General features: G+C 36.6%; 2 protein-coding genes across 2 annotated transcripts; one reads left to right on the top strand and one right to left on the bottom strand.

Annotated features, from left to right (window-relative positions):
* Positions 1-10856: 10856 nt before the first annotated feature.
* Positions 10857-17335, bottom strand: LOC132171586 (alpha-glucosidase). Its single transcript, XM_059582946.2, has 5 exons — positions 17048-17335; positions 14754-15475; positions 13752-13982; positions 13001-13647; positions 10857-11944 (listed from the first exon to the last, which is right to left on the bottom strand). The coding sequence occupies exons 1-5, from the start codon at positions 17284-17286 to the stop codon at positions 11054-11056; spliced, it is 2730 nt and encodes a 909-aa protein (XP_059438929.1). The 5' UTR covers positions 17287-17335; the 3' UTR covers positions 10857-11053.
* Positions 17336-20592: 3257 nt separating this feature from the next.
* VPS2.2 (SNF7 family protein) lies at positions 20593-26754 on the top strand. Its single transcript, XM_059580629.2, has 10 exons — positions 20593-20782; positions 21183-21227; positions 22738-22772; positions 22863-22917; positions 23414-23514; positions 23593-23664; positions 24033-24104; positions 24877-24993; positions 25106-25185; positions 26395-26754. The coding sequence occupies exons 1-10, from the start codon at positions 20749-20751 to the stop codon at positions 26453-26455; spliced, it is 672 nt and encodes a 223-aa protein (XP_059436612.2). The 5' UTR covers positions 20593-20748; the 3' UTR covers positions 26456-26754.
* The last annotated feature ends 354 nt before the right edge of the window (positions 26755-27108 follow it).

Genomic DNA, 27108 nt, shown 5'->3' with positions numbered 1-27108 from the left:
AGCTATCCTCGGCAGCCCTAATTTTCTTTTTATTCTTTCCCGCAGTGGTCTTTACTCGTTTCTTGCTCTTCTTTGGAGAGTGGATTTTGGGACCTTCAGGCTCCTCAGCAATCGTCAGTGAGACTCTTGCACTAACTGGTGGCCTCGCCGAGTGTTTCTTCAGAGGAACATCTTCAGCTTTCCTCTTGCCCTTTCCTTTGGAAGACGGGACAGCCCTAGTAGCCGGCCCTCTCGGCACCTCGATAACTGGTACTCTCGGTGAAGTAGCTTCTACTAGCCTCGCAGGTGCGGGGGTCCATACATATCGCCTCAGGTTCTCCTCAACCATGATGACGTTGTAATCCATCTCCAGAGGATTAAGCTCGGCGTGCTTCAGTACGTCCTTCACATGCTTCTCCTCCGCCGGGGTTAAACGAGGTTCTTGTTGACCTAAAAAAACAGATGTCAGAATTAGCTTTGCCGCAAAAAAGGAGTAAGCAAACAAAGTACGAAACTCGGCTTTACCTCGGTTTGACGGGGCAGTGGTTTCCCGAGGGACGCTTGGGTCCCTGATTACTTCGAAAGGTGAGAATTCACAATCACCCTGTACGAAGAAGAACTCATCCTTCCACCCATGATTGCTCGAATATGTACGCTTGAAGGTGAAGAGTTTCTTTTACCCTAAAAGCTAGAAAGTGTACAGAAACTCGGTTCTGGAACACTTTGTCAGTCGGTAAACTGTGAGAAACTCTGCCACTATGAGTGGATAATCAACCCCTAGAATCTTTGGCCAAGCAATCATGGAGGCAAAGAATACTCTCCAACCGTTCGGCGCCAACTGGTGTGGAGCTATCCGAATGTAACTCAGCAACTCCCGAACTACCCTCAGGAAAGGCAACCTCAAGCCAATTTGGAACATGTCCAAATAAACACAGGCTTCGTTACTATCGACATCCACCACAGCCCCAACTTTATCGTCGTCGAACCGTAGCTGAACTGAGTCAGGAAGGTGGCAAGCTTCACGGATTTGCTGCTCATTTTCCCCCGATAGTTTGGATCTCCATGTAATTGGATGTGAAGCACCCAGTTCCTTGAGAACATCTTCAACCCTGTAACTCATCGGATATTGATAAGGTAAGACGAAACCTAGGTAGTAAAATATGAGGTGGATTGGGTAGACAAAAGATTAAGCCGAAGAAATAGACTTGACCGAATCTCTGAAATATATCACTCTTGAGAAAAGACACTCGGTATGAAGGATTGAAGACAAAAGGGGACCGTTCGAGAGGAAGAGAGAGATTGACAAAAGCTGAGAGAGGAACAACAATGGCTTCTGCAAGATAGAATGGTGGAGTATAAACGAAGAAGAAGGAGGCTTTTTAAAGGCTTTTGAAAAGTGAAACCGAACCGGTGCATTAATGAACCCTAGGGACTAGGGTTCAGCGAGGCGATGTCTCTCCACTTCTTTCTCGGTGCAGAAGCTGACGCGTGGCTACTACAAAAAGCGTAAAACCACCGAGAAACCGACACGTGGTTCTCGAAAGGCGGAGGTAAGAATCCTAAACACTTTAGTTTTATCTTTTGAAATTTGAATTTTGAAAATTTGAATTTCAAGAGCCAACTCGCATCATTTTGCCAAAAGACAAAAACTGAGCTTATAGAAACTGATCCACGCTCGGTTTTCTACATGTAATTTCCTTTTTCGGTTAGAAAAGGAAATTGGGGGGTAACTGTTGGGTCATATTTTGGCTGGGTTGGGCCCAGTGCGAACTTACCGGCCCATTCCCTAAACACTCGGTCATTTTTTACTGTTCAAAATAAACTCATGTTCGGCAGACTTAGGCTTATATAGATTATATTTTTAACACTCGGTTATCAGGCTCGGTTAGCCGAGCCTGAGGCAGGTACCGAGTGTTACCCTTAGGAAATAATAAACATATTTGAATAAATATCCTATTTGATGTTCTCCGATATATTGTTGACACGTGGACCCTCGGTAAAAGTCCACAGTGTTAGATGAACAGGTACAGTCTGATGCCTATAAAATGGGGGTCCCTCTCACTATTTCGGTAACTTCTTTTTACCCTCCAAAACTGAATACCTTGCTTATCTTTTCTCTAATCCTTAGTTTCCGAGTTCATTTTTCTCTTAAACACTGCGACTAACTTAGGCATCGGAGCTTCCACCGGCCAGACAACGCCAGCAGCTTTGATTCCTTTTTCTTTGTTGATTATTCAGTTATAACCCTCGGTTGATCCCTTGGTTACACAAGGCCCTTTCCCACGTCATCATTCGGAAAACTGCTTCAATAGTTTGCATTTAATTGGATTGCTTAAAGGGTTGAACACATTATTATGTCATTAGGAGTCTGAGTCCCTTGACTTATTTTTGGGTAAAAGAGATTTCACTTGTTTTGAGATAAATTTTTATGAGCACATTAGCATGTTTTCTGTGACGTATGATGTTTGAGCTTAAGCTTGTTCTCTTTGAGATTTGTTGGATGACCTATTGATGAATAACCATTGGCTTGCAAGATATTAAAAAAAAAATATATATATATATATATATAAATAAATAAAAAAAGAGAAGGAAAAAGAAAAGAAAGATCATGTTGAGTTTTCCGCTGAGTAACCAGACCTCTTGCCTCATTAAGCATTGAGTGTTCGCATCAAAAGGTGTGAAGTTCAGTGTTGATTTATTATTATTATTATTATTATTATTATTTTTTGACAGTCCACACTAGGGAAAGGGGAGGGGGGATTCGAACTAGTAACCTCCGCTTCATGAGGCGTGATTCACAGCCAATTGAACTAACCCTTGGAGATTTCAGTGTTGATTTATGATATGGTTAGTCTGGCTTCGTCGCCTTTTTGACTTAAGTTAATAAGCCCTTAGGGATGTTCTACATCTAGTGCCCTAAAGCCACCTGACTTGGGAGTCATTGGCTTAACACTTGTTACATGGGTCAATTAGAAAGCTTAAGGGAGTTAGACATTGTAGAGCCTATAAAAAATTTTTAAAAAAATTTAAAAAAATGCATATCTTGCCTTGGTTGTTTCATTTGATAGAGATTTTTACAAATTTTATGGAACTTGTCATGAGTTTAAATTGAAAACTTCATGATTGTATGCTAATTACACTTTATACATTTTAGAACATATAAGGTCTCAATTGCCTATTTATGAGTGATTTGATTTTGTATTTCCTTTTGACTGTTATGATGGTGTTTGTCTTTTTAAGCTTGCTCATGAATTAAAACTATGGTTTATGTGAAACTTCTTTCTTGTTAACAGCATAGTATTACAATGTTTGTGGGTATCATTTCTGTTAAGCCCTCACGAGACTTCACTCGTCCACTAGGGATGCCTAGGGATTTAAAAGGTTTGTTGCATATACTAAATGCAATCATCTCTCCCACGAAAGAGGATTTATGTTTCTTCACGAGACTTCACTCGTCCACTAGGGATGCCTAGGGGTTTAAAAGGTTTGTTGCATATACTAAATGCAATCATCTCTCCCACGAAAGAGGATTTATGTTTCTTGCTTTCATTATATTTTTCGTTTTGTTTTGCTAAGGGACTAGCAAAATGTAAGTTTGGGGGTGTTTGATAAGTGTCAAATATTGCATACTTGGACCCCTTTATTTACATTAGTTAATCATTTAACTGTATCATTATTTAATATTTTGTGTTAGTTTTGTGTTTTTAATGTTTGTAGGTCAATAAAGAAAAACTACAGCTTTAAAGGAAAAAATGTAAAGTTTGGAAGAAAGCATACTTTGAAAAGACCTAGATGATGTGGTTAAGTCTAACCAAATCTAAGAAAATGTTAAATCAGATTAAAGATCAGATTTGATAAAATTTCGGATTTGATTCAAATTTAGATTCTACACATGTCTTAGTTTTGACCATAACTTTCTTCTCAAATATCGGATTGCAGTGATTCAAATGGCATTGGAAAGCTAACTCAAAATACTACAATTCGTTGTGAAATAGGATTTTCCTAATTCAGACGGTTACTATGCCAAATTCACCCCGAAATTAAAGGACACAAATCTGAACGAATCCTATTCCGATTTCAGACTTCTATTTTGACTAGGAGACAGACCTCCGAATTATTTAGGTTTCATAGGGCTTTTAGGACTTTCTTAAGCCTATAAATAGATCTCTTTGCATTCAATAAAAGAGATAGAATTCCAGAGTGTAATATTTTACAGTTTTTCTCTTTTTAGTTTAGGTTTTCTTTAGATGTAGGTTTTATTTTTATGTGGAGCTAAATTTCCAACTAAAGTTGGGGATGAAGCCTCACCAATGAAGAACATCAATACTTTCATGTAAGTCTTTTAATTTTATTGGGTTTAATATTTCAATTGTTTTACTTCTTTTCAATGTGTGGAGTGATTCTTGGATATCTTTTGGGATTCAATGATACATTTGATGATTTAAGATAATTTCACATAATTGATTGCTTGATTTTATTTTCCTAAATAATTGGATATCCCTTGTGATTTGTTCTACGGATACATTTGGTGTTTCAATTAAGATTGGATATCTTTTGTGATTTACGGATACATCTGATGATTTAATTGATATTGGATTCCTTTTGTGATTTGTGCAATGAATGGATACATGAGATGACTTTGATTAACTGTTGAAGCATAGTAAAACATATCTAATATTTTAATTGTGAGAACTTCAGATTAATATTGATAAACATGGAAGTATGTTGTTATGATTCGATAAGTGTGAATTCTCAAATCTTAGTCTTTTATCTCTTAGTTTGTTTTAATTAGTTTATGTTTGTCTTTTAATTTCAAAACCAAATTCAAAATCAAAAACCTTTTGGAACTAGATTAGGATTTAATTAGTTTAGATATAAATTGCTCTTTCAAAAACACAATTCCCTTTGGGTTCGACCTCACACTTACAATCCATTAAACTATAATCGATTCGTGCACTTGCGAGTTAAATAAATTTGCACAACAGTTGGTATCAGAGTAGACGTTACCTTTATCATGTCCAATTAGCGCAATAGTGACAACCTTCTCCAACAACGTCGCTTGTAGGGGAGGGGCTCTTTCGAGAGTCAAAGTCATGGGGTAACCAAGCCGGCGTTATCCGGATTCGATGGCCAACTTGTACTACAGTAACAACTTCTATAATGATGTCATTCGTGAAAGAGAGGTTCTTTCGAGAGTTGACTACAAGCAATATGTTAAGCGATCAGAGGCTCTTTCGAGAACTGAATTCCAAGAGCTCCAGCAAACGGTGCAACACGAGATGCTCCAGATGCAAGAGATGATGGAGCGCATGCACATGGGTCCTATTCGTAATCACAGTGACAATCTTGCACATGATGATGATGGGATCCAAGTGAGATCTATTCCTCACCAACAACCTGCTCCCATAAACCGACCACCGGCCTATGACGATTTCAGTGATGACAAAGACTTCGCTAAAGGAGTGTTTGGACGGGATGTTGGCCTAGATCGAAGGGGTGGATTACGTAGAGGCGCCAGTCGTGGAGGTGCAGGTTTCAAAGGCTACGAGTGAGGTGGTGCTGGCCATATGGGTAATGTCATTGAAGGCGCCGGCTACCGGGATGCCAATGAAGAGCAACCCAGACATCAAGATTACAGTAGGAAGGAATCCCACGAATACCGTATTGAGAATAGAATTGCAAATCAAAGTATTTGCGCAACGGAAAGAATCAAATTTTCATGTCAAGATCCTTTACAAAGAACATGTGGAGAACAATTACTATTTAAAATTAAATTTCAAGAACGAAGAACACTTACTTGGATATCAACGGCCAATCCCGGCTTTAGGAAAAATTCATTTTGCTTCTCCAAGAACATGTTCTTTATTATTCAAGAACACGAAGAACAATTTCTTCTTTCTTCAAAAACACGAAAAACAATTTCTTCTTTGTTCAAGAACATAATAGATCTTTAGGGTCACCAATGACTAATAATAACTAAGAGAGTGTAGGCTCTTACTTGGCTCTTCAAATCTTAAACTTTTGTTCTTCGTGAGTTAACACAAAGAACTAATATAATTTTCAGAGAGTTTCTAAAAACTATGTATCAAGATAACTTGATTGAATGATTTGAGAGCCCTAGGCTCCTCTCTATTTATAGGTATAGCAAGGAGGCAGAGAATTGGATTTAAGCAATGTGGGACAAGTTGTATTAGAAGATGAAAGAACAACGAAGATCATGTTCTACCCCCAAATCAAACTCATAAGCAATTTATATAAAGAAAATAAATTGCAATGCACAATATCAACAAATAAAACATGCACAGCAGAATTTAAAAGCAACATCACAAACACAACGCAAAGTTTGTTTACGAAGTGAAAAACCCTTTGAACACCTTAAAGGTAAAAACCACTCCGGGGCAACCAAACCCAGAAAATCACTAAATGAAGATTCACAATTACAAGATAGACGATACTCACAACCTTGAGGACCTCTAAACTTAATACGAACAACAAGCTTCCCAAGTTGTCTCCATCGTGACCATCTTCAAGCAGTGCATCTCCTTACCACACCTTCGGTAGACTTCTTTCTTCAAGCATCCATAGCAGTAAACTTTGTATAGATGAACAAACAAGGCAACACGCCAATTAGCAACCCCAAGTGGTGGAAAGCTCCAAGCTTTTTAGGAACTCCACTTGGTGTAACAATGGTGTAGCGTAAAAGAAAGCTTCACAGCCATCAAGAGAGGGAAAGCAATGATGGCTTCCAACCCAATCCCTCTTGTGGAGTAATCAACCTTCTCTAGAGACTCTTCCTTCTAATTTTCGTGCTTGGAGGTCCAACCTACCCAAATGAGCATCATTTTCTCTATATACAAAGAGAAAGGGAAAACTTGTGATAAGCTGAAAAAAGTCATTTGGGGAACCAAAAGCAGCCCGGGTATTTTGGCCATAACTTCTACACCGAGCTCCAAATGATGCCAACTCAATGGCTCTGGAATATCTTTCCAAGATCTATAACTTTTCCTCAAATGCACATCTTCAAATTCGGACGTTTGCTAGGTCAAAAACGGCTTTGAACTTTTTCTCAACTGGGCCTGCAAACACCTAGCGAATGGAGCTCTCTGGAATTAGTATTGGAAGATTTCTTGGACTCACCATTCGAACGGCTAGCAGATGGAGCTCTCTAGAATTAGTACTAGAAGTCTTCATCCTGCAACACGTCCGAACGGCTACTCTTACCATTCCGACGGCCCTCTCTTGGAAATGTTGTAAAGTGCTCCTAAAGTGGCCAAGTTACATGTGGGATGCAATTACAAGGTTTTGATCACTGAAATAAGCCAATTACATATTTGACAAAAATATCCAACACATCCAACTATTTCTTTCTAAGAATTACACGTTTTTCACAAATACAAATTCTATTATATCTCTTTTTATATAAAAAATAAAAAAAAAGTACATGAAACCAGGATTACAATAAAAAAAAACAACAAATGAGGTTTGGACAACTCAACAATAAGCCAAAAATAGAGTAAACCAAAAAAAAAAAAAGGGGGGGGGGGGGGGGGGGGGGGGAATGCATTAAATGAATGACCCAATCTTATGCATTCTTGGGACGAACAGCAAAAATTTTGACCACCGGTAAAGGCGATTAAACAAAGCACGGGCAGGGACAGGGACATGACCGTCACGCGACCCTTCAACCCTATTTAACCCCTAAAGTGGGAGACATAAATAACCTTCAACCCTACTTGAATGCTGGTTTGGTAACAACTACATCAGAAACGAAGAAACAAAAGGAGAGATAGACAACAAGAATGCAAAAACAAAAACAAAAAAAAAACAAAAAACAATAGCAACATCGGCGTGGGCGGGAGGCAAAATACGACCTTAAGAAACCCACCACAAAGGTGGAAAGTGGCAGATGGGAGGAAAGGAAGCGTCACATGCGGAAGAGAGCTACCCATGTGTGGGACACGCGTCTGTGACTAAGATCTACTTGCAGGAGTAAGGTGGTTAGATGGAGGAGTTGCTGGTCATAGCTGGAAGCAGAGAGGCCCAGGAGTAAGGTGGAATGCGCATATGGGAGTGGAACTTGATGAAGTATACATATCTAGTTTGAAAAACTCAAATCCAAAAACTTTAAAAAGATGAGGATGTGGTGCTGGGAATGGCTGGAGGAGGTGAAGACCATATGATCTGAAGTGAAGGAAGAGACAATGGAGCTATTGAAATAGGATAAATCGCCCAAAAAAAATTGGATAAGATCTCAAAATAGACAAATAAGATCTCCAAAGAGGCAATTGGAGCCTAAAAAGGGTAGGAGAGGGAGGAGGAAGATGGGAGTTTAGGTGAAGGGGGAGGAGGAAGGAGTCTCCCTCCTCCCATGGCAACCAGAATATCTTAGAGAAGCGAGGTTTTAAAGATGAGAGGTTTCCAAGAAAACTTGATCCTACATAATTTAATTATATTTCAATATGCATGTTAAGTTCTTATTAACTTAGTTAATGAGAAATCATTAATATATCATAAATATTCATTGCTAATAAGATTTCAAAATTTTGAATCTCATATGTTGCTAAGCATGTGGCTGCATTACTGGACCAAATCTTGCAATTTTTACTTTTTTTTTTTTTTTTTTAATCTTCGTTTTCTTTGATTGTTGTATGAGTTATTAAAGTGTCGATTAAATAATTAAATTTAAATGTTTTTATCGGTTAACTTTTTGAGATAAGTGGTAATTTAACATGGTATCATAATAGAAAAAATATAATTTAGCCCCCCAAACTGCTAGTCATTTCTCTTCTAATGTTCAAAAAGTGATAAAGTAATCCCTAAAACTACCAAATAGTTGCAATTAAGTCACTCGGTTAGTGATTACCGTCAAATATAATGGAAAATTCAAAACTACGTCGTTTTGGCAAGGTTAAGTTACTTAAATGCCCTTTTAAAAAAATCAATTTAAAAAATGTCACCCCAAAACGATGTCATTTTGACAAAAAAAAAAAGGCAGTTTAAGGGTGGCCGCCCAGCGGCTGGGGGTGGCTGGGCGGCCACCCCTAGGCCTGTTGTGGTGGCTAGGCCGCTTCTTTTTGTTAAGTTAAAGGGCCCCAAAAAAAAAAAAAAAAAAAAAATCTGTTTTTGATCATTTGACTGCAAGACTTCAAATTTTAATTTAAAAGATTTGAGCACCAATCAGAGGATGACTGCAGTCGTGGTTACCCAACCTTTTTTATTTTAGGTTTCCCCTTTTGCTTTTATTTTTCAAATAGGAAAAAAATATAAAAAATGGTTAAATACCAAATACCCCCTAGAGTTTGGTAACTTTATTTTTATCTCCTTGGGATTTCATTTTTATCACAGGACCCCCTGAGGTTTTAATAAATGACCAAGTTAGTCAATCCGTTAGTTGACCGTTAGGACTGACACATGGACCAATCAGATGTTAACACGTGACACCTATTTAATTTTTTTTTAAAAAAAAAAAATTAATTAAAAAAAAAAGAAAAAAATTGGGGGTGGCTCCATCCGGCCAGGCCACCCCCATGGCCAAAGGGGGTGGCTCGGCCACCCCCAAATGGCTAAGGCCACCCCCCAATTCTTTTCCTTTTCTTTTTTCTTTTTTTTTTAAATACATTAATTTTTTTAAAAAAATTAAATAGGTGCCACGTGTCAACATCCGATTGGTCCACGTATCAGTCCTAACGGTCAACTAACGGATGGACTAACTTGGTCCTTTATCAAAACCCCAAGGGGTCCTGTAATAAAAATAAAATCTCAAAGAGGGTAAAAATAAAGTTACCAAACCTTAGAGGGTATTTGGTATTTAACCCTATAAAAAAAGCCCTCAAAACTACCCGTCGTTTGCAATATAGCTCCTCAATATTTAAAAGGTATTAAAGTAGCCCCCAAACTACCAAAATGTATTAAAAATGCCACTTATTTTTTATATTCCTATAATACCACTATTCTTTTAACAAACAAAATAATAAAACAATTAAAAAAAAAAAAGTTTTTCGGAATAAATAAATAATTAGTCATTGTAATTGGCACAAATTACAAATTGCTTCATGTCATATTCATGTAAGATCAATTTGGTAGTTTGATGGGCTATTTTAGTACCGTCTTTTTTTGGAATGTCTCAAGAACCGTACCCTTTTTAAAAAAAAAAAATTGTTTGGTTTTTTTTTACAATTATTTTATTTGTTAAAATAATAGGGGTATTATAGGAATAAAAAAATAAGTGGCCTTTTTGATACATTTTGGTAGTTTGAGAGCTACTTTAGTACCTTTTGAACATTGAGGGACTATATTGTAAATGGCTAAAAGTTTGAAGGGCTTTTTTTATATTTTTCCCATATAAAAATGGCATTACTATATTTTCATAGCCATTTCTGTTATTTATTTGACGGATAGCTTTTGTATTTATTGGGTGTGCGTTTGAATGGCCTAAAAATGCGTTTAACACTCAAAAAGTTCGTTTAAAAAAATAAATAAATAAATACTAGTTTTGTAAAAAAAAAAATTAAAGCGCTTATAAAGGTCTAAAAAGTCTAAAAACGGCAAAAATGTATTTTTTGCAAAAGTTTAAAAATGAAGCTTTTGACAAAAAGTATTTTTTGACTTAAAAGTTCTATTTCTTAAACGCAATCTCAATCATGCTCTTAGAATGAACATTATGTTTCAAATCTACCAAAATAAAAATTTAAAGAATTAGATCATGTGACTTAAAAAGTGATAAGACAAAAATATCCGTTCAATATAACCAACTAAATATTTATCAAATTCAAATGAATCGAAGAGAATCCTGTTCCGATGACTTAGCACTTCTCACCTCTCCATTATTATTTTAATTAAGCTCGTATTGAACACCTCTGACGGAGATCAAAGCTCACTTGACACTTAAAAAGACTTTATCTGAGCTTTCCTCCTTCTTTATCTTTCTTTTGGCTTAAGAACATGTTAATGTTATTCATATTTGAACTTGTTTACAAACATACATATTGCCAGTTTTTTATTGGAATAAAATATTCAAATGCTCGTAGGCAATTTATTGCTTACAACAATTTTCTGGCGTTTTAGACTTCACCGATCACTGCCTTGGAAGCTTCAGCTCCAACTTGAAATCATGTCCAATAGGTAGCCACAGTTTTGAGACCTCAACGGTAACAAACTGCCCAGAGCTGTCCAAGCTTGCCTTTATAACTGATTTTCCCTTCAAGTTTGTTCTCTTTCTAAATTCTACTTCATATTCCTGAAATCTCTTAGCCTTCTCCAACCCTATGAAAGTTACTTTATTTATGATCCATTTTTGACTCAAAGCAAACTCCCCATTCACAACCTTTGAACTAACTGATACATTTCCCCCTTCTTTTCCACCAGAAAATCTCACTAAGCTCCACCTCCCTCCCTTTCCTCCCATCTCAACTTCCTCTCCATCATCCAAGAAAACTTCTCCAACACTATCACCACTATTGCTCACCACCACCAAGAGTTGAAATGCAGTCTTCCGAGCTGCTCGTGTTGTCATTGCCTCCCCTTGCAAGGCCAAAATATTGCCTTCCCGAACGTGCACGTTTATATGATCAAGCGGTGCGTCAAGCCGGATATTCTTGCCTGATTTAACACTCAATGAATTCGAGTAGTCGAAGAGGTCAAACCAGTTTCCTGCAGGGAAGTAGGCATCGACTGAAACTGCTCCCGACTTCAACACCGGTGAGACCATTACGCCTTTACCAATCAGAAATTGTGTATTGATTTCATAAGTGTTGATATCTTGAGGGAACGAGAAGAAAAGGGGCCTTGCAATGGGGGATCCTCTCTGGTTTGCTTCATACATTAATGTGTAAAAGTAGGGGAGAAGCTGGTAGCGAAGCCCCAACACCTTCCTAGCTGTTGCAGCAACTGAATCCCATAGATATAGTTCTTGACGAATAGTAAACTTCTCCGAGTGATCTCTTGCAAAGGGATAAAAGGCCCCTAGCTGCACTTAGATCAAATACTGATATTAGATGTTTTATCAGAAAATAAGCACCACTTTTTCTTAATTCTGTATAGAAAGACACTCGGGCTTCATTCATTATCACTTTGTTTCCCAGGGCCTTTGTAAAGATTTTGAAATTTTTTTAAACAAAATGACATAAAAAACCAGAAAGACAAACAAACATGCGCGCTCGCTCTTTCACACAGAAATTAAACCACCAATTATAATTGAGATGTGGAGGCGTAACATTCCTATAATATCAACAAATAAATAAAATGGGAAATTTCACTTAACTCCCCTTAACTTCCACTCATTTTGAAATTAGTCCTACTAAAGTTTCAAAACTCTGAATTTAGAACATCGAACTTTCAATTTTTTGCAATGTCCCCCTTTTATTAGGATTTTCCGTTAATTCTTGTCGAAACTACCAAAATATTCCTATTTTTTTATTATAAAAAAATAAAATAAAAAATTGTTAAGATTCAGGTATTGGTCAAAATTTAACGAAATTTGCAGAAATACATAGGCATATATATATATATATATATATATATATATATATATATATAAAGTAAAAGAAAAAAGAGTATTTTGGGCAATTAGACAAGATTTAACGAAAAATCCTAACGGATTGGTACATTGCAAAAAATTGAAAGTTCAATACCCTAAATTGAGAGTTTTTTTAACTTCGAGAGCGTAGTTTCAAAACATGTAAAAACTCAAGGGAGTTTTGTGAAATTTCCCCTAAATAAAACAAAGCAACACAAAATAAAGAAATAAACTTGGGGAAAAAAAGGTCTCACAAAATCAGAAGGCATAGACTACTTTCATGTGCTAAGAAATCTAAAACACTCATATCAAAAGATAATAGGAAAAAAAAAAAAGAAGAAGAAGAAGAAGAAGAAAAAAAAAATGGTTCCACAAAGTCAGAAGGCATAGTACACTCCTTCCAAGTACTAAAGAAAAGTAAAATACTCATATCAACATCTAGAGAAACCAAACATAATGATACAATGTCTATTTGTTTGTTTTTGTGAAGGAGTATCATTTTTGTACCTGAATCCAGCGCCCGCAGAGTTCTTCAGTTGTATCTCTAGCAAAACCACAGATATCTGCCCCAACCATTGGAATTCCAAAGAGCCCAAAGTTCAAAATTGCTGGAATTGTGTATGCCAAATCATCCCATGTGGCAGCGTTATCTCCAGTCCAGTGTGCTGTGTACTTGCCAGAACCAACAAAAGTTGACCTAGAAAGTATAAATGGCCTTTTACCAGTCACCTTGATTAAGGCTGCATTAGTGACTTTGGCTTCTAGGAGTCCATAGAGGTTATGGGCATTATACTCTGTAATGTTACCAAAGTGTAAGGATGATGCAGCTACAGTCTTATTAATAATGGGCCGCAAAGCTCCAGAATCATTAATTTTGTAAGGAGGGTTATCAAGAGAAGAATTTGGAGTGGGAGAAGAAGTATTAAAGTTGGAAAGCTCGTTCATGTCGAGCCAAAGACCGTCAACGGGAAGCATATCTCGAAAGATTTTAATCTCATCACCCCAATATGCTTCACTGGCTGGATTCAAAAAATCAGGGAAGTGGACAGGGCCAGGCCAAACTTCACCCAAGTAAGGGACTCCATCACGTTTTATGAAGACATCAGCTTGCAGCCCTCTAGTGTAGGCTCCATAGGACTTATTCACACTGATACCTGTAAACTAATACAATGTTACATCAATTGAGAGAGAGAGAGAGAGAGAGAGAGAGAGAGAGGTTTCAGCTCAAGAAAACAATGACAAGTCTAGTACAATGTACCAGGATCCACGATGAGCACATATTTCTGACCATGTTTGTGAAGAGAGTGAACAAACTTTTTCATTTGCTGCAAGGGAAAGTTGATGGGATCAAGAGTAAAATCCTTATAAGCATCCATGTAATCAATATCTGTCCACATAACTTCAAGAGGTATACGGGCTTTTGCATAGCCAGCAACCACAGCTTCAATATCAGAAACGTTTTTGTATCCATATCGACACTGATGAAATCCTTCACATATAGACAACAATCACCAACTGGGTCAGCATTATTATAACCATTTATCATCATATAAAGTCTTAATCTGGACTCAAGTTTATATACCATAATAAAATTTGTTTTTTTACAGAATGTAAATGATATAGGAAATTACAAAACAGAGAGTCACAATTATTGCAGGTAATTTACTTAAATGTTCAAGGTTATTTTTGGGTAGTACCACACTTTACAAGCCAAGGATTCAGATAGCATAGGAAGCATTGAAAGCATTAAGTGATCACGATAGAGATGAATAAAAAACTAAAGCCTCCGATCGAATTAGAGCATATGTTTGAGTTATGTTTGAGATTATGTTTGAGAAATACAGAGTTAAAGTTAAAAACTGCTTTGTGGCAAAAATTTCATTTTTAGAAGTAATTTTGAAATTTTTTTACCAAGTAGGCCGTTTAGCACAGCTTTTTAGGTATTAAGGGCATGTTTTGGTGTATATTTGAGATGCCTAAAAGTGTGTTTAACACTTAAAAAATACTCATTTGGTAAAAAAATTAAAAACGTTTTTAAGAATCCAAAAATCTTAAAAATAATCAAAACCCACTTTTAACAAAAACTTAAAAATGAACTTTTGCAACAAAAAAAAAACAATTTTTAACTTAAAAACTCAAACGTAATCCCAAATATTCTCGAAAAGTAACGCAATTTCAAACGAATCTTAGATATTCAAAAGCTCTAATCATAATAAATCATATTATCAAAAATACTGAAATAAAAAATAAAAAACTTTACCAAAGGACCAGTACGGCATGGGGGTAGGCCGACCAATAAGCTCCGTGTATTGCTCCGTCACCATCTCCGGCGACGGCCCAGCAAAAATGTAGAGGTCAACAATCCCGCCAATCACCTTGTACGTTATCCTATCACCGTTGTAGAGGACATCCATGCCATTGCTGTTGAGAAGCAGAACTCCGTGGGTGGTCCCCGCCGCCACTCTCCCATCACGGGACGGTGATCGGACGTCCATGTAGAAGGGGTGGGACCCGTAGAGGTTGAGGTCGATATTGAAGCTGGCAATGTCAGCGGCCCAGAGAGTGAGCGGCTGCGTCTCATCGGGCTGGAGCTTGAAGGAGCTCTTGGTGTGCTCGCCCAGGCCGTAGAGCGAGGAGCGCTGCTTGGGGAGGGAGGAGGAGAGCTGGATGTACTGGTCCTTGAAGACGAGGAAGTCGTTGGGCTTGGCGGATGCGTCGAAGACGACGTCGTTTGACGACTTACGGGCCACGGAGTAGCCGAATGGGGTGGTGTTGTAGAGCGTGAAGATGAGGTCGGAGCTGGGGTGGGAGAGGAAGAAGTGGGTTTTGGGGCGCCGAGACGACGTCGTATGATGGTGTTGGTCTTCCGTAAGGAAGCGGTCCGGGGAGTCGGTTTGGCGGGGGACGATCTCCTGCGGGACCTCCCATCGTTGCCGCTCCGAGTCTGTTATTCGGATTCGCAGCCGGTCTTTGGTTTCAAAGCTGCAAATTCCATGGTCACATTATATCTACTTTTTTTTTTTTTTTTAATTAAAATTTTTTAAAAGTAAAAAAACAAAAATATCCTACTAACATAATTAACTAAATATTATCAAATTAAAAATAAATTAGAGATAATCACATTCTTATACTCATATCTTAATACAATCCAACATTTATACTCCTAACATGACAAGACTTGACATAATGTCTCGCAATTGTTTACATTATTCATAAATTTAATATAAAATTAAGTGGTTAAAAATTAAGTAGTTTAACAATTTTAATTAAATAAGTTGAATTACAATTAATTTATATAATATTATATTCATATATTCAAGTGGTCAGAATGAAGTTATTTGAAAATCAAGAAAATTTTACCCCAAAAAAAAATAAATAATAGGGCAAATTTTATAATAAACGAAGATTATAGGGGTCTAAAACGGAATTAGAATATAATTTGATAAAATATATATATTTTACAGTCGTACGTACGGTGGTAACACGTGCCAGCATTTGTTTTGTTTGAAAGGACAAAAAGCCGCAGACGAGAAAGAAAATAAGGGATGCAGCTTACATGCGGTTGACAAAATAACCGCATAGCTGCTGTTAAAATTTGAACGGTTCAGATTTAATACTAGTAGTTTTACACTGACGATGTTGATTTAACAAAAAGGCAAAGCAAACGGCGTTGGATTCAAGAGACTGAACCACACTCGTTCCTCCACCACCCCTTGCTCTCGCTCCCACCGCTATGCCTTCCTTTCCCATCTTTCTTTCTCTCTCTCTTCGAAGATTTATGTTAGCTTTGCTTAAAAATTTGGGTCTGCTTAATATTTTCATGGATTTGTGAGTTTGCTTAAAAGCTTTGTTCCCAATTACGCCAGTAATTCCACGGACATCTCCCCATTTGGTATCAATAGTTTATGAGTCTGGGCGTGGATGTTCACAAATATGGTTAATATTTTCTTGGATCGGTGAGTTTGCTTAAAATATTTGTTTCGTCAATTACTCCTCTTTTTGGGGCCTTTGAAGAGGAAAATAGGGGGGGGGGGGGGGGGGGGGGGGGGTGGAAATACTGGTAATTGTAAAGCAGCAAGGAAATAAAAAAAAGGAAAAGAGGAATATGAAATCCCTTCCATGCCCAGCGTCTTGTCCTCAAATTTCCTTTCAAGAAACCCCTTTCAGCAGAACACAGACTGAGAGAGCTTGAGACTGAAAAATAAAATGGTGACTGGATGAAGATCTCTCTCTTGCTTCTCATTCCTCAAAGCCTTGTGTCTCTCCATAAGCAGTCTTCCGCCAGAAAATAAACGGCGTTTGTTTTCCTTTCGGTCAGTCACAACGTCTGATAAAACTGCTATTATTAAATCTAGACCGTTCAACTACTAGTATTAAATCTGGACCTTTCAAATTTTAACAGCAGCTATGCGGTTATTTTATCAACCGCATGTAAGCCCGATCCGAAAATAAGCGAGAAAGGTCAAAATTCTTCAAACCATTTTGAAGAATTTCGTAAGAAATGTAGAGAGTGATACGGTGTCGTGGAGATCGAGTTGAGATGAAGAAGCATACCTGGCGATGAAGTTGAGATTCTGGATGTCGGGCCCGAAAACGGAGGAGCTCTTGATGAGGCCAAGATGAGCGGTCAACGTGTTGCCGGAGGGATCGACGGCCACAGATTGAATTGTGTAGCCATACCCAACTGATTCTTTTTCATTTTTTCCGTTCAACGGAGCCAAGTGAGAAAGGAAGATACAGGAGACGAGGAAAAGGAGATGAGGATAAGATGCTCTCTCTCCCTTCCTTTTCATTGCTATTTTTCCGTAAGGAGGAAATGAATACTCTCAAACAGTAATGACATAGAGAGTATCAGCGTGAATAATGTAGCAATTAAAAAATCATTTTGTATCTTTATTTAAGAGCATTCTTTGCAGCCTTGTCGAAACCTTTTTTTTTTTTTTTTTTTTTTTTTTTATGAAATAATTTGGTGAAAATGTTGAAAAGTCGTTTTTTCAGCCTTACCATTTTGATGGGAAAAACAAAAAATAGTGAGCTAACAACTCACTATTACTAGTAAGTACTATTCACCTATCAATTGAATAAAAAAATAATTTATCTTTTCCATTTTTTCTTTTTTGTTTATCTCACATCCTTTAATAGTTAAAAGAAAAAATAAACAAATCATTGAAAATAAATATTGAAATGGAATGGAAAAAGTTGATTGTTAAAATAGTGAGGTTGAAATGGGTGCTCTAAAAAAATGAATAGTTAAAATAGAGAAAAGTATACGTGTGGTTATTTTGGTGAGGCTGATAATGCTCTTATTCACTTAGACACCTTTTCCACTCTTATCTACTTGTCAACCCCTATATATACCCTCCATGTAGCACCCCGACTTTTAATACAAGTCGTAAGTGAAAAATATATAGATTTCTCACATGATATTACTATTTTTTTCTTTACTAAATAACACAACAAAAAACCAATAATAAAATTTTCTTTTCTTTTTATAACATACACTCACTAATAAATACATACTAGAGCTTCTATTTAACATCATAACGTTTTACAAATCTTAAACCATAATAAAGTGCCACATGCAGTATAAATATAACTAAACTAACCATACTGACTTAATGTAAGTCAGCTCTTCCAACAACTAGGGCATCATATTAGTCCTATGCGTCATAGATCGAACACTCATACAAATCTACATCTTCTTTCTCTTCCTCAACTACATTTATAAAAATTTCATAGGAAAAAGTGTGAATCTACGACTTAGTAAGTTCAAACAAACTAACCATTTATTATGAGTGCCCATTTTTATTTGAAAATCAATTTTATTACTAGTGTTTACTAAACAGCCATGTATACAGGATTTTCACAAATAAGTTTTAATAAACGTATGACTAAATGTAAACTAGGTGATAGACAATTTGATACATAGTAATAAATTATAATAATTTTTCCTTGCATTTTCTTACTACACCTTCACATTTCATAATATGAAGCGGTAAAACAGTTCATAACATAATAAGTAAAATATCAGTTAAAATCAACATAATTTAAGTACATAGCATTATATAACATGTCATAACATAACATCTTATAACATACATCTCATAACATACATAACATCATAAGTGAATTTATACTCTCACTTATCTCAAATAGTTTACTAAGTGTTATGTCACTTAACCGCAATGTTGCTAATAATTTATCCCTCTCATAGCTTTGAGATGTTGAGCGTGTAACACCACTCAACTGCTAGGCTGTTACGCAACTTTGTTTCTCCTTCCTAACATCGGGGTGTCAGGAGCATAATCCCCACCTGACCCCTAGACTTTACATACATTCATACATAACATCATATCTTTCATATCATCATCCTTTTTCGCAAATATATTTTCCTTCCAAAACTCAACTTCTTTTCATAAGTCATTTTCTTTGGAAATACAATTTTCATTTAACACATATATAAGACATTTTAAAATATATTCATACGTGTAATTAAAATAACTAGACTCAACAAAATATACATAACATGCTTTTATAAAATAATGTAGGGTCAATAAGTTTAAACTTAGTTTATTGGTGCAATGGTCCAGTCATTGACTCCATCATGTGGTCTAGTCCGTGTCTGCAATTTCATTTGATTCTTTCATTAGTCTAGGATTACCTTTAAAAGTTCTCAGAGGGTAGCTCAATCGGCTGTGAACCACGCATCAAGAAGTGGAGGTTCCTAGTTTGAATTTTTCTCTCCCCATTTCTTTGAGTGGACATGTAAAAAATAAAAAAAAATAAAAAAAAAGGATGACCTTTTGAACCCAATATTATTTATCTAATTTATTATCACCTACTATCTAACTTACGCATCCCTTTACTATAAATATTATATATTATATATGCTATTTTTGTTTTCCATTCCTCATTCAGCACTTAGACTGCAACCCCTAATCATTACAACTCACCCTCTCGGCCATCCACCATAACCACTATCACAATCCACACCCAAATCATTATCAACCCAATGAGTTTCCATTCCTCATTCAGCACTAAGCCTGCAACCCCTAATCATTACAACTCACCCTCTCGGCCATCCACCAAAATCCCTATCAGAATCCACACCCAAATCATTATCAACCCAATGAGCCCAACAACAATCGCATCTCAAATTATAGTGAAGAAAAATCTTCACTATAATTTTTTTTTTTAGTGAACTTTCTGGTGATGGTACAAAACTACATTGCTTAGAAAAAAAAAAAAAAAAAATTTACTTTAGACCTCTGAATTATCGCGTATTTCAAAAAGATCTCATAAATTTTAAAAAAACTCTCAATTTAACCACTAAACTTTCAATTTGATTCGATTGACCCCACATCCATCAAATTTTAAACGTTAAAAATTATAAAATAACTTTTATACCCCTAACTTTTTTATTAAATTTCAAATTTAGCCTCAATTTCAAATTAAAAAATAAAGAAAGTTATTAAAAAAAACCCAGGTGGGTCACCTAGTAACCTAGGCGGGTCTCGGCCAGAAACCCACTTTGGATTAGCAGACCCAAGGTTGGGTCTAGCCGCGACCTAGCCGTGGGTTAGCAAACCAACGTTGGATCACGACCAGACCCATGTAGGTCTCCTAACCCACGTTGGGTCGCGGCTAGACCCAAGTTGGGTCACGCGGGTCACAGCCAAACCTGTGTGGGTCTAGCCTGACCTTTTAGTCACCCATTTTTTCTTTTTTCTTTTTTTTTTTAAAAAAAAATGAAGGGCAATTTAGTCTTTTTAAGCATTTTCATAAAGGCTTAACGGCTGAATTTGACTGAAGATGGTTAATTAAATCAAATTGAAAGTTCAAAAAATTAAATTTAAAGTTTTTAAAATTTAAAAGAATCTTCTCAAAGCACACCTTAGGGAGGTTAAAGTAAAAGTTCTTAAAATAAAATAAAAAAACAAAAAAAAATATTAAAAAAAGCCCATTTGAATCACGGACGGTCAAGCGTGGCGACAAGATACTGTGAATTAAAAAAGAGCAGGGGCCCTTTAGTAAAAGCGTATTTGTAACGGCTACCTTGTAGATTACCGTTGGATGGTACACGCGGAAAAGCAGAACGCTCCCCGAGGCTCTACTCCCGAGTCCCCAAATCAAGTCTTTTCCGCGGAGAGAAAAGTCAGAAAATCAAAAGAGCAAATCCACTCTCTCTGTCTCTCTCTGGAGTCTGACCACCGAGTGAGGAGGATCTACTACTTCTTCGCACAGCTGGGGCAACCATGAACATCTTCAAGAAGAGAACCTCACCCAAAGGTGAAAAGCTTTTACTTTTAACCCACCCAAAACTTTCAGCATTGCTTCTGAATCGCTATGTTTTAGTTTCATTTTATCTTGTGAAAAAATCATGATATTTTCCCTAGAAACAAACGCACATTTGCTTGTTTTTAACCAGCTATTCTCTTTCAACTGCTCCTCCGGCCTTTTGAACTGGTGGGCTTTATTTTAATTTTTTTAATTTTTTAAAAATATATTTTTAGTATTTTTGGACCCTAAGATATTGAAGGAAAAGGAACAAAGTTAAATAATGAATCTTATGTTCTAGGACCCAAAGTATTTCTATTCCTCCGCGTCGATAATTTGCAGCTTAATTTTATTGCACCGAGCCCAAAATTGATTGCAAATGGCTTCATAAAATGACTGTTTGTTTTGGCAGATGCTCTGCGAGAGAGCAAGAGAGAAATGGCTGTTGCCACAAGAGGTACGTTTGCTTTTCTTGCCCTAAAAATGTAATTCATTTTACGTTACTACAGATTTCTTGATTTCTTTGATGCATTATATTTGCCACGATCGGAAATGAAAACTGAAATATTGGCTCAGAAAGTTAGATTGAACCTTGAATTTGAATAATGGCTAATAAATTTGGCAACCGAGGGCTGCTGAAATTCTTAGAAATCGACATGTATTTCGAGCAAATTTCTAATAAAATGGGGGCAATTACTTTATTGGGGAAACTAAATATTTGCATTTCAAGTAATTTAAAGTGAGTTGAGATCATATTTTCGTTTACCAGTGGTATATCTAATAGTAATGATTATGCTGTTTTTGACATTTTTGGCTTCAAGTACTCATGAGCTCCTGAGTTCATAAATTAAGATCAACATTGTGCAAACAAACTCTTCTGCTTATTGCTGGTTAAGTTACAGAAATTGATATTGAAATCACAAAGAAATTAAATCAACTGAGGTTTGACTCTCTATAAGAATATTCAACCCTCTATGGTTGGAAAAACCTAGAAACTAGTGCAATAAACTCTTTTGCTTGCCTCTCCAAGATACAATACTGTACTAGTGATTGAGGCAAAGTTCAATGAAAGAAACATCTTTATTGGGAGATTTTGATATTCATTGCCGGCCCATTACTCAGATGGACAGAATTACATGCATTAATTGATTGAATTTTGAGTTTTAGAGGGAGTTAATAGGCTTAACCGGCTAACCCCATTTTAGTGTGCATCAAATTATCATTACTTCATCTCTTCCTCTATATCTTGTGGAAAATAATTTGAACTACCATGAACTCTTTCTTCTCACCAATGTAGGAATCTTTTTTTTTTTTTTTTTTTTTTTTTTTTTTTCACTTAGTTAGTCAATTTATTATCATGATAATATCTTATTTGATTATTTGTTTTAACACTTTAATAATAAAATGCACTGATATTCCCTCAACTAATTTTAATACTAAAATTAAGGGAAATTTTGGTTTAACGCTTTTGGTTTTCACGCAATTTCAATTTACTCCTTGGATTTCTAAAACTGACCGTTCACTCATGGTTTTTTTATTTTTTTTTATTTATATTTTCCAATTCACTTCTTCCGTTGAAAATTCTTGTTAATGCCACATAATCAGTTTGCCACATTATAGGTCCATGTAAGAACCACCACATAATCAGTTTGGCACAATTCAATAGCGTATTATGTTTGCTTGTTACTCTTTAGAAATTAAGCTGTCCTTTCTTTCACAATTCTGATTTTCCTTTTCTTTTTTCTTTTTTCCTTCTATAAATGTCCTCCACCCCAAAGCATATTCTCCATTTTTTCCTTTTATAGAAGAAGAAACAATTAAATGTTGACTAAACAGCTTCCAGATGTTCTTGAAATGCTAGAGGTTCCATATATAAAGGAAAACTGAAAACTACAAAGATAAAGGCTTAGCTTCTATCTTACTGGAACTATAACTATATTACTTGCTGCTGCACCTTTCTTTTGTAGGCATTGAACGGGAGATTGCATCTCTTCAGTTAGAGGTATGAGAATATTGTTGGGCTCGGTTCCATTTTAAATATCTCCAGTTACATTTCTTTCTTCAATTTTTACTCTGTGGGGAGCAATTGCAGGAGAAGAAATTGGTGGCAGAGATTAAGAAAACGGCTAAAACTGGCAATGAGGCAAGTTTATTTTTTCTGTGTAAATAATTTGCACATTTTCATACCCCTTATGAGCATAAGCTGTGAGCTGACTGTAAGTTGACGTTTGAAACAGCTAGGATTTGTCAATCCATATATGAATGTTAGTGAATTTTAACCTTGTGTTACTATGATAGTCTCAAGATGCATTTTAGGACCATAGAACAATAATTGCGAACCATTGGTGTATAGCAAAAAAAAAAAAAAAAAAAAAAAAAAACTATAGTGACTTTGGAGTCAACTCCATTCGCTTCATTTATGTTATTTATTTGTCTTACCAGTTTCATGCAGAAGCTTTCCATATGGCTTGATTGTACTTTACACTCCAAAATTAATCAAATTGGCAGACTCATGGGTAAACCAAGCCATGTGCTGATCTTGCTAAAACTTCGAGCAAAAATAAGCCCAATTGACACATAATAAGTGTTGCTTCTTCATCTTTTAAGGTTATTATTAGTTATCTGTTTGTAATATCCAGGCAGCGACCAGGATCTTAGCTCGTCAACTTGTTCGGTTACGTCAACAAATAACTAATTTGCAAGGGAGTCGTGCCCAAGTCAGAGGTGTAGCAACTCATACACAGGTTACTGCTTTTACTGGAAAAACCGAAGTTTTTGGGCTCTTTCCTTCATTTTGCTGAACAGTGTCTCTTTTTATGCAGGCATTGTATGCCAGCACTTCAATTTCTACTGGAATGAAGGGTGCAACTAAAGCAATGGTCGCAATGAATAAGGTATGCATTTCTCTGAGGGTTGTACTGGAAGATAACATCATTTATTATTATTGAATTCCCCAATCCTACTTAGGAGACATACCGTAATTCAAAATTGATATTCCCATGGATAGCTTGTCCAGTGAGGCTTCTAGGATGGATAAAGTAGTATATGAAATGATCCACAGGGTGAGAGATTTGTTCTTTTCTGGATGAGTCTGAATAATTTGTTCTTTTCTACTTCTTCGGCATAGGCATTCTCAATACCTTAATATGTTCAACACAAGCTTGCTTTAGCTTCAAGTGCCAATGTTGAAAGGCTAAACCTGAATTATCTGTTGTTTATAGTTCTAGGAGTGATATGACCACTGTCTGCTTCTCTTTTTCAGCAAATGGCGCCAGCAAAACAAGCTAAGGTGATTAAAGAATTTCAGAAGCAGTCAGCACAAATGGATATGACGGTAATTCTCTCTCTCTCTCTCTCTCTCTCACACACACACACACACACCCCTCTCTCTCTCTTTATAGGTTTTTTTTTTTTTAATGAATGAGATACTGTTTACTAAAGAATAAACACTTTACAAACTCTCTAGTTTTCCACTGGACCACTAGCTACTTAACAGCAGCTAACTAAACACCACTCCAGCAAAACAGAGCCGATACAATAGAAACACCTCTTCTTAACCCCTATGTCTATCTACTTCACATTCTACTAAGAACACATACAACAAACAGAAAAGACTTTCCCAACTCAACTCTGCCTATTCTGTGAGAACAAGAAAGTGCTGACCGTAATTGTGAAAATAAAACCCCAACCAGGAACCACATTCTCCTTTATCTTCATAGCTTTATGACCTTTCACTCTAGTATCTATAAAGCAAATGATTGCCACATTTACTCTAGACTCATTCTTGTTTCACCATTTGCTTATCTATATCTAATCACATTTCTTTTCTAGCCATCAAACAATTGTCCTCAGATAAACCAAGCTCAAAAGGAAAATTATTACTTGACACAGCTGAAAAAAGTAACTGTGGGTTGGTTGAATTACAATGCAGTTCATGTGTGGCAAGAGATTCCTGCTTTCTTTCCGCACAGAAAATGTTTGCATATATTCCATGGATTGACTTGTGGTGTTATCGCAGCATTTTCCTCCCCTCTTGGTCTGTGTGCTTTATTCTATAATGCATGTCCTTGTAATATATGTTTTATATTCTATTGTCCTTTATGCAGATAGAGATGATGTCAGAGTCTATTGATGAAACTTTAGACAAAGATGAGGCCGAAGAGGAAACAGAGGAGCTCACTAACCAGGTGCTTGATGAGATTGGTGTCGATATTGCATCCCAGGTTGGTTTCTTTGAGATATTTTTGGTATTGCCTGAATTTTTCTTGCGTCTTCTTTTTTGTCATCTGAATAATGTAAACTGAACAATTGTTTGATTCTGTTGTGTATTAACAGTTATCTTCAGCTCCCAAAGGCCGGATTGCATCAAGGAACACTCAAAATGTTGTTACCAATACTCAAAAAGTTGTTACCAGGTATGGGTACTTACCTTCTTCTTTTTTCAAATTAATAGCATCTGCATAAAAGTCTCCATGGCACTTAAGCATTAGCAGCAGCAAGGCTTGAGTTTTTACTTACTGGCACAAATATATTACTATGATGACTTGTATCATCAACTTTCGGTGGTTGAATCGTACAACTTTGAGATCACTTTTTGGAGAGGGCAGCCGTTCACCTTTGGATCTTGTCAATATAGCCCTCTATTATAGCTTTCATTATTGTTATGTCTTTTTTCCTTTTCTCATTGTTCCTGGGTAACCTGCTCCATGCTAAAAACAGTCAAATCTAAACTAAACTGTGTCGCTCCTTTTTCTTTCCTTTCAACTGCTAATGCGGACATGGTGTATGATATCTACCATCTCCTGAATATACCACAGAATTTTGATAAACAGATGTTTAACTATAGATAATAACTTTTATAAGGACATGACACAAACTAAGTCTTTTGAGCCATCTAATAACAAATAAACACATTAGTTTATCACATCAAATGAGAGGAAGACGAAAACATGCAATTTTTACCCGTTCTCCTCAAGAAATCAATCAACAAAACACCCTTTCCCCATTCAAGAGAAAACCAATCCACTGAGTTGTTATCAGAGTCTCTCTCAGCTTGCGTCAATCAACTATGATCTGCTTACTAAGGGCTTGAGAGACGATAACCCACTACCTATCTTCCCGGGATTGGGATCTATTTAAATATAAAACAAAATAATAATAAAATTAAGAAAAAAGTATGGGGTGGCCGGCCCTAGGGAGTGGTTCAGCCAAACCCAAAAAAAATTGATTTTTGGAATATTTGGGTTTGGCCCTAGGGAGTGGCCGGCCATGGGGGGGGGGGGTGGCTCCGAAGCCACCCCCCAAGAGCCGGTTGGGGCCGGTTCGGGTTTGGCCCTAGGGGGTTGGCCGACCCTAGGGCCATGGGCCACCCCCATGTCTCAGCCGGCCACCCCATACTTTTTTCTTAATTTTAATATTATTTTTTTAATTACTGGAACACGTGGCGGCTTGTAGACCCTTAGATGAGATCCCGATCCATCTTCCCGTCAGAAGCTAGGATTGGGTTTTGAAATTAGGTTGATTTAAGGGCCTAGTCAGTGTGGTTGTATACCCTGTACCCTGTACACGTATGATTTCAAAACTTTCATGATTTTTGTTTCATGGTTGTATACCCTGTTATGCAGGTCCGAATCTTCTGATGTTCAGGATCTTGAGAAGAGGTTGGCCTCTCTACGACGCATCTGATCTGGAAAGTTACTTATATAGTATACATTATTGTAAATTTAAAATAAGTACAAATTGAATGATGCATGAAGATTAGGAATTGCAACAAGAGGATTCATATATTTATTCTAGTAACTTCATTTAAACTTTATTATTATTATTTTTTTTCTTTAAATATTTAGGGAACTGATCCAACAATACCCAAGAAATAGCAAACCAGTTATGAGTCGCATAATTATAACCCATTTGTATTTTGTATGGTGCGAGTTTGCTGGATGGAATGAGGAATAACACTTGAAAGTGGCGCCCTGCAAAAGCAACCAGCACATCACACATCTCACAATGTATACAACTTTTCTAAGACAAAGCAAACATATAGATCATCGATGGAAATTGAACAAAAGCAAACATAATAATAAACAAGAGAAATGTTTGGTTTCATTCTCATATACATCTCTTGTTTATTTCCGTACAAAAAATGTGAAAATTTACCATTGAATCAGTCATTTTCCGCCTGTGAAATGCAAGATTCCTTCAAACACTCGCATTTATTTAGCACAGATGAAGTTGACCTAAGAAATTTCAGAGTTGGAGAGACCACCACAGTGTAAGCTTGCTTTTCCGGCCTTCCTTGATCTCATAATCAACACAGGCCACAAACACTCATGGCAAGA

Source organism: Corylus avellana, chromosome 1 (assembly GCF_965113065.1).
Source record: "Corylus avellana chromosome 1, dhCorAvel1.hap1.2, whole genome shotgun sequence".
In the NCBI taxonomy this organism is placed as follows: Eukaryota; Viridiplantae; Streptophyta; class Magnoliopsida; order Fagales; family Betulaceae; genus Corylus; species Corylus avellana.
Note: the sequence above shows the minus strand (reverse complement) of the source record. Positions and strands in the feature narration are given on the sequence as shown.

Coding starts and splice junctions, on each gene's coding strand:
- LOC132171586 (XM_059582946.2), bottom strand. CDS start 17,286: ATGAAAAGGAAGGGAGAGAGAGCATCTTATCCTCATCTCCTTTTCCTC. Junction 15,476..17,047: donor AATCTCAACTTCATCGCCAG/GTATGCTTCTTC, acceptor TGGAATTTGCAG/CTTTGAAACCAAAGACCGGC. Junction 11,945..13,000: donor TCTGCGGGCGCTGGATTCAG/GTACAAAAATGA, acceptor ATCTAAGTGCAG/CTAGGGGCCTTTTATCCCTT.
- VPS2.2 (XM_059580629.2), top strand. CDS start 20,749: ATGAACATCTTCAAGAAGAGAACCTCACCCAAAG. Junction 24,105..24,876: donor CAGCACAAATGGATATGACG/GTAATTCTCTCT, acceptor TCCTTTATGCAG/ATAGAGATGATGTCAGAGTC. Junction 24,994..25,105: donor GTGTCGATATTGCATCCCAG/GTTGGTTTCTTT, acceptor GTGTATTAACAG/TTATCTTCAGCTCCCAAAGG.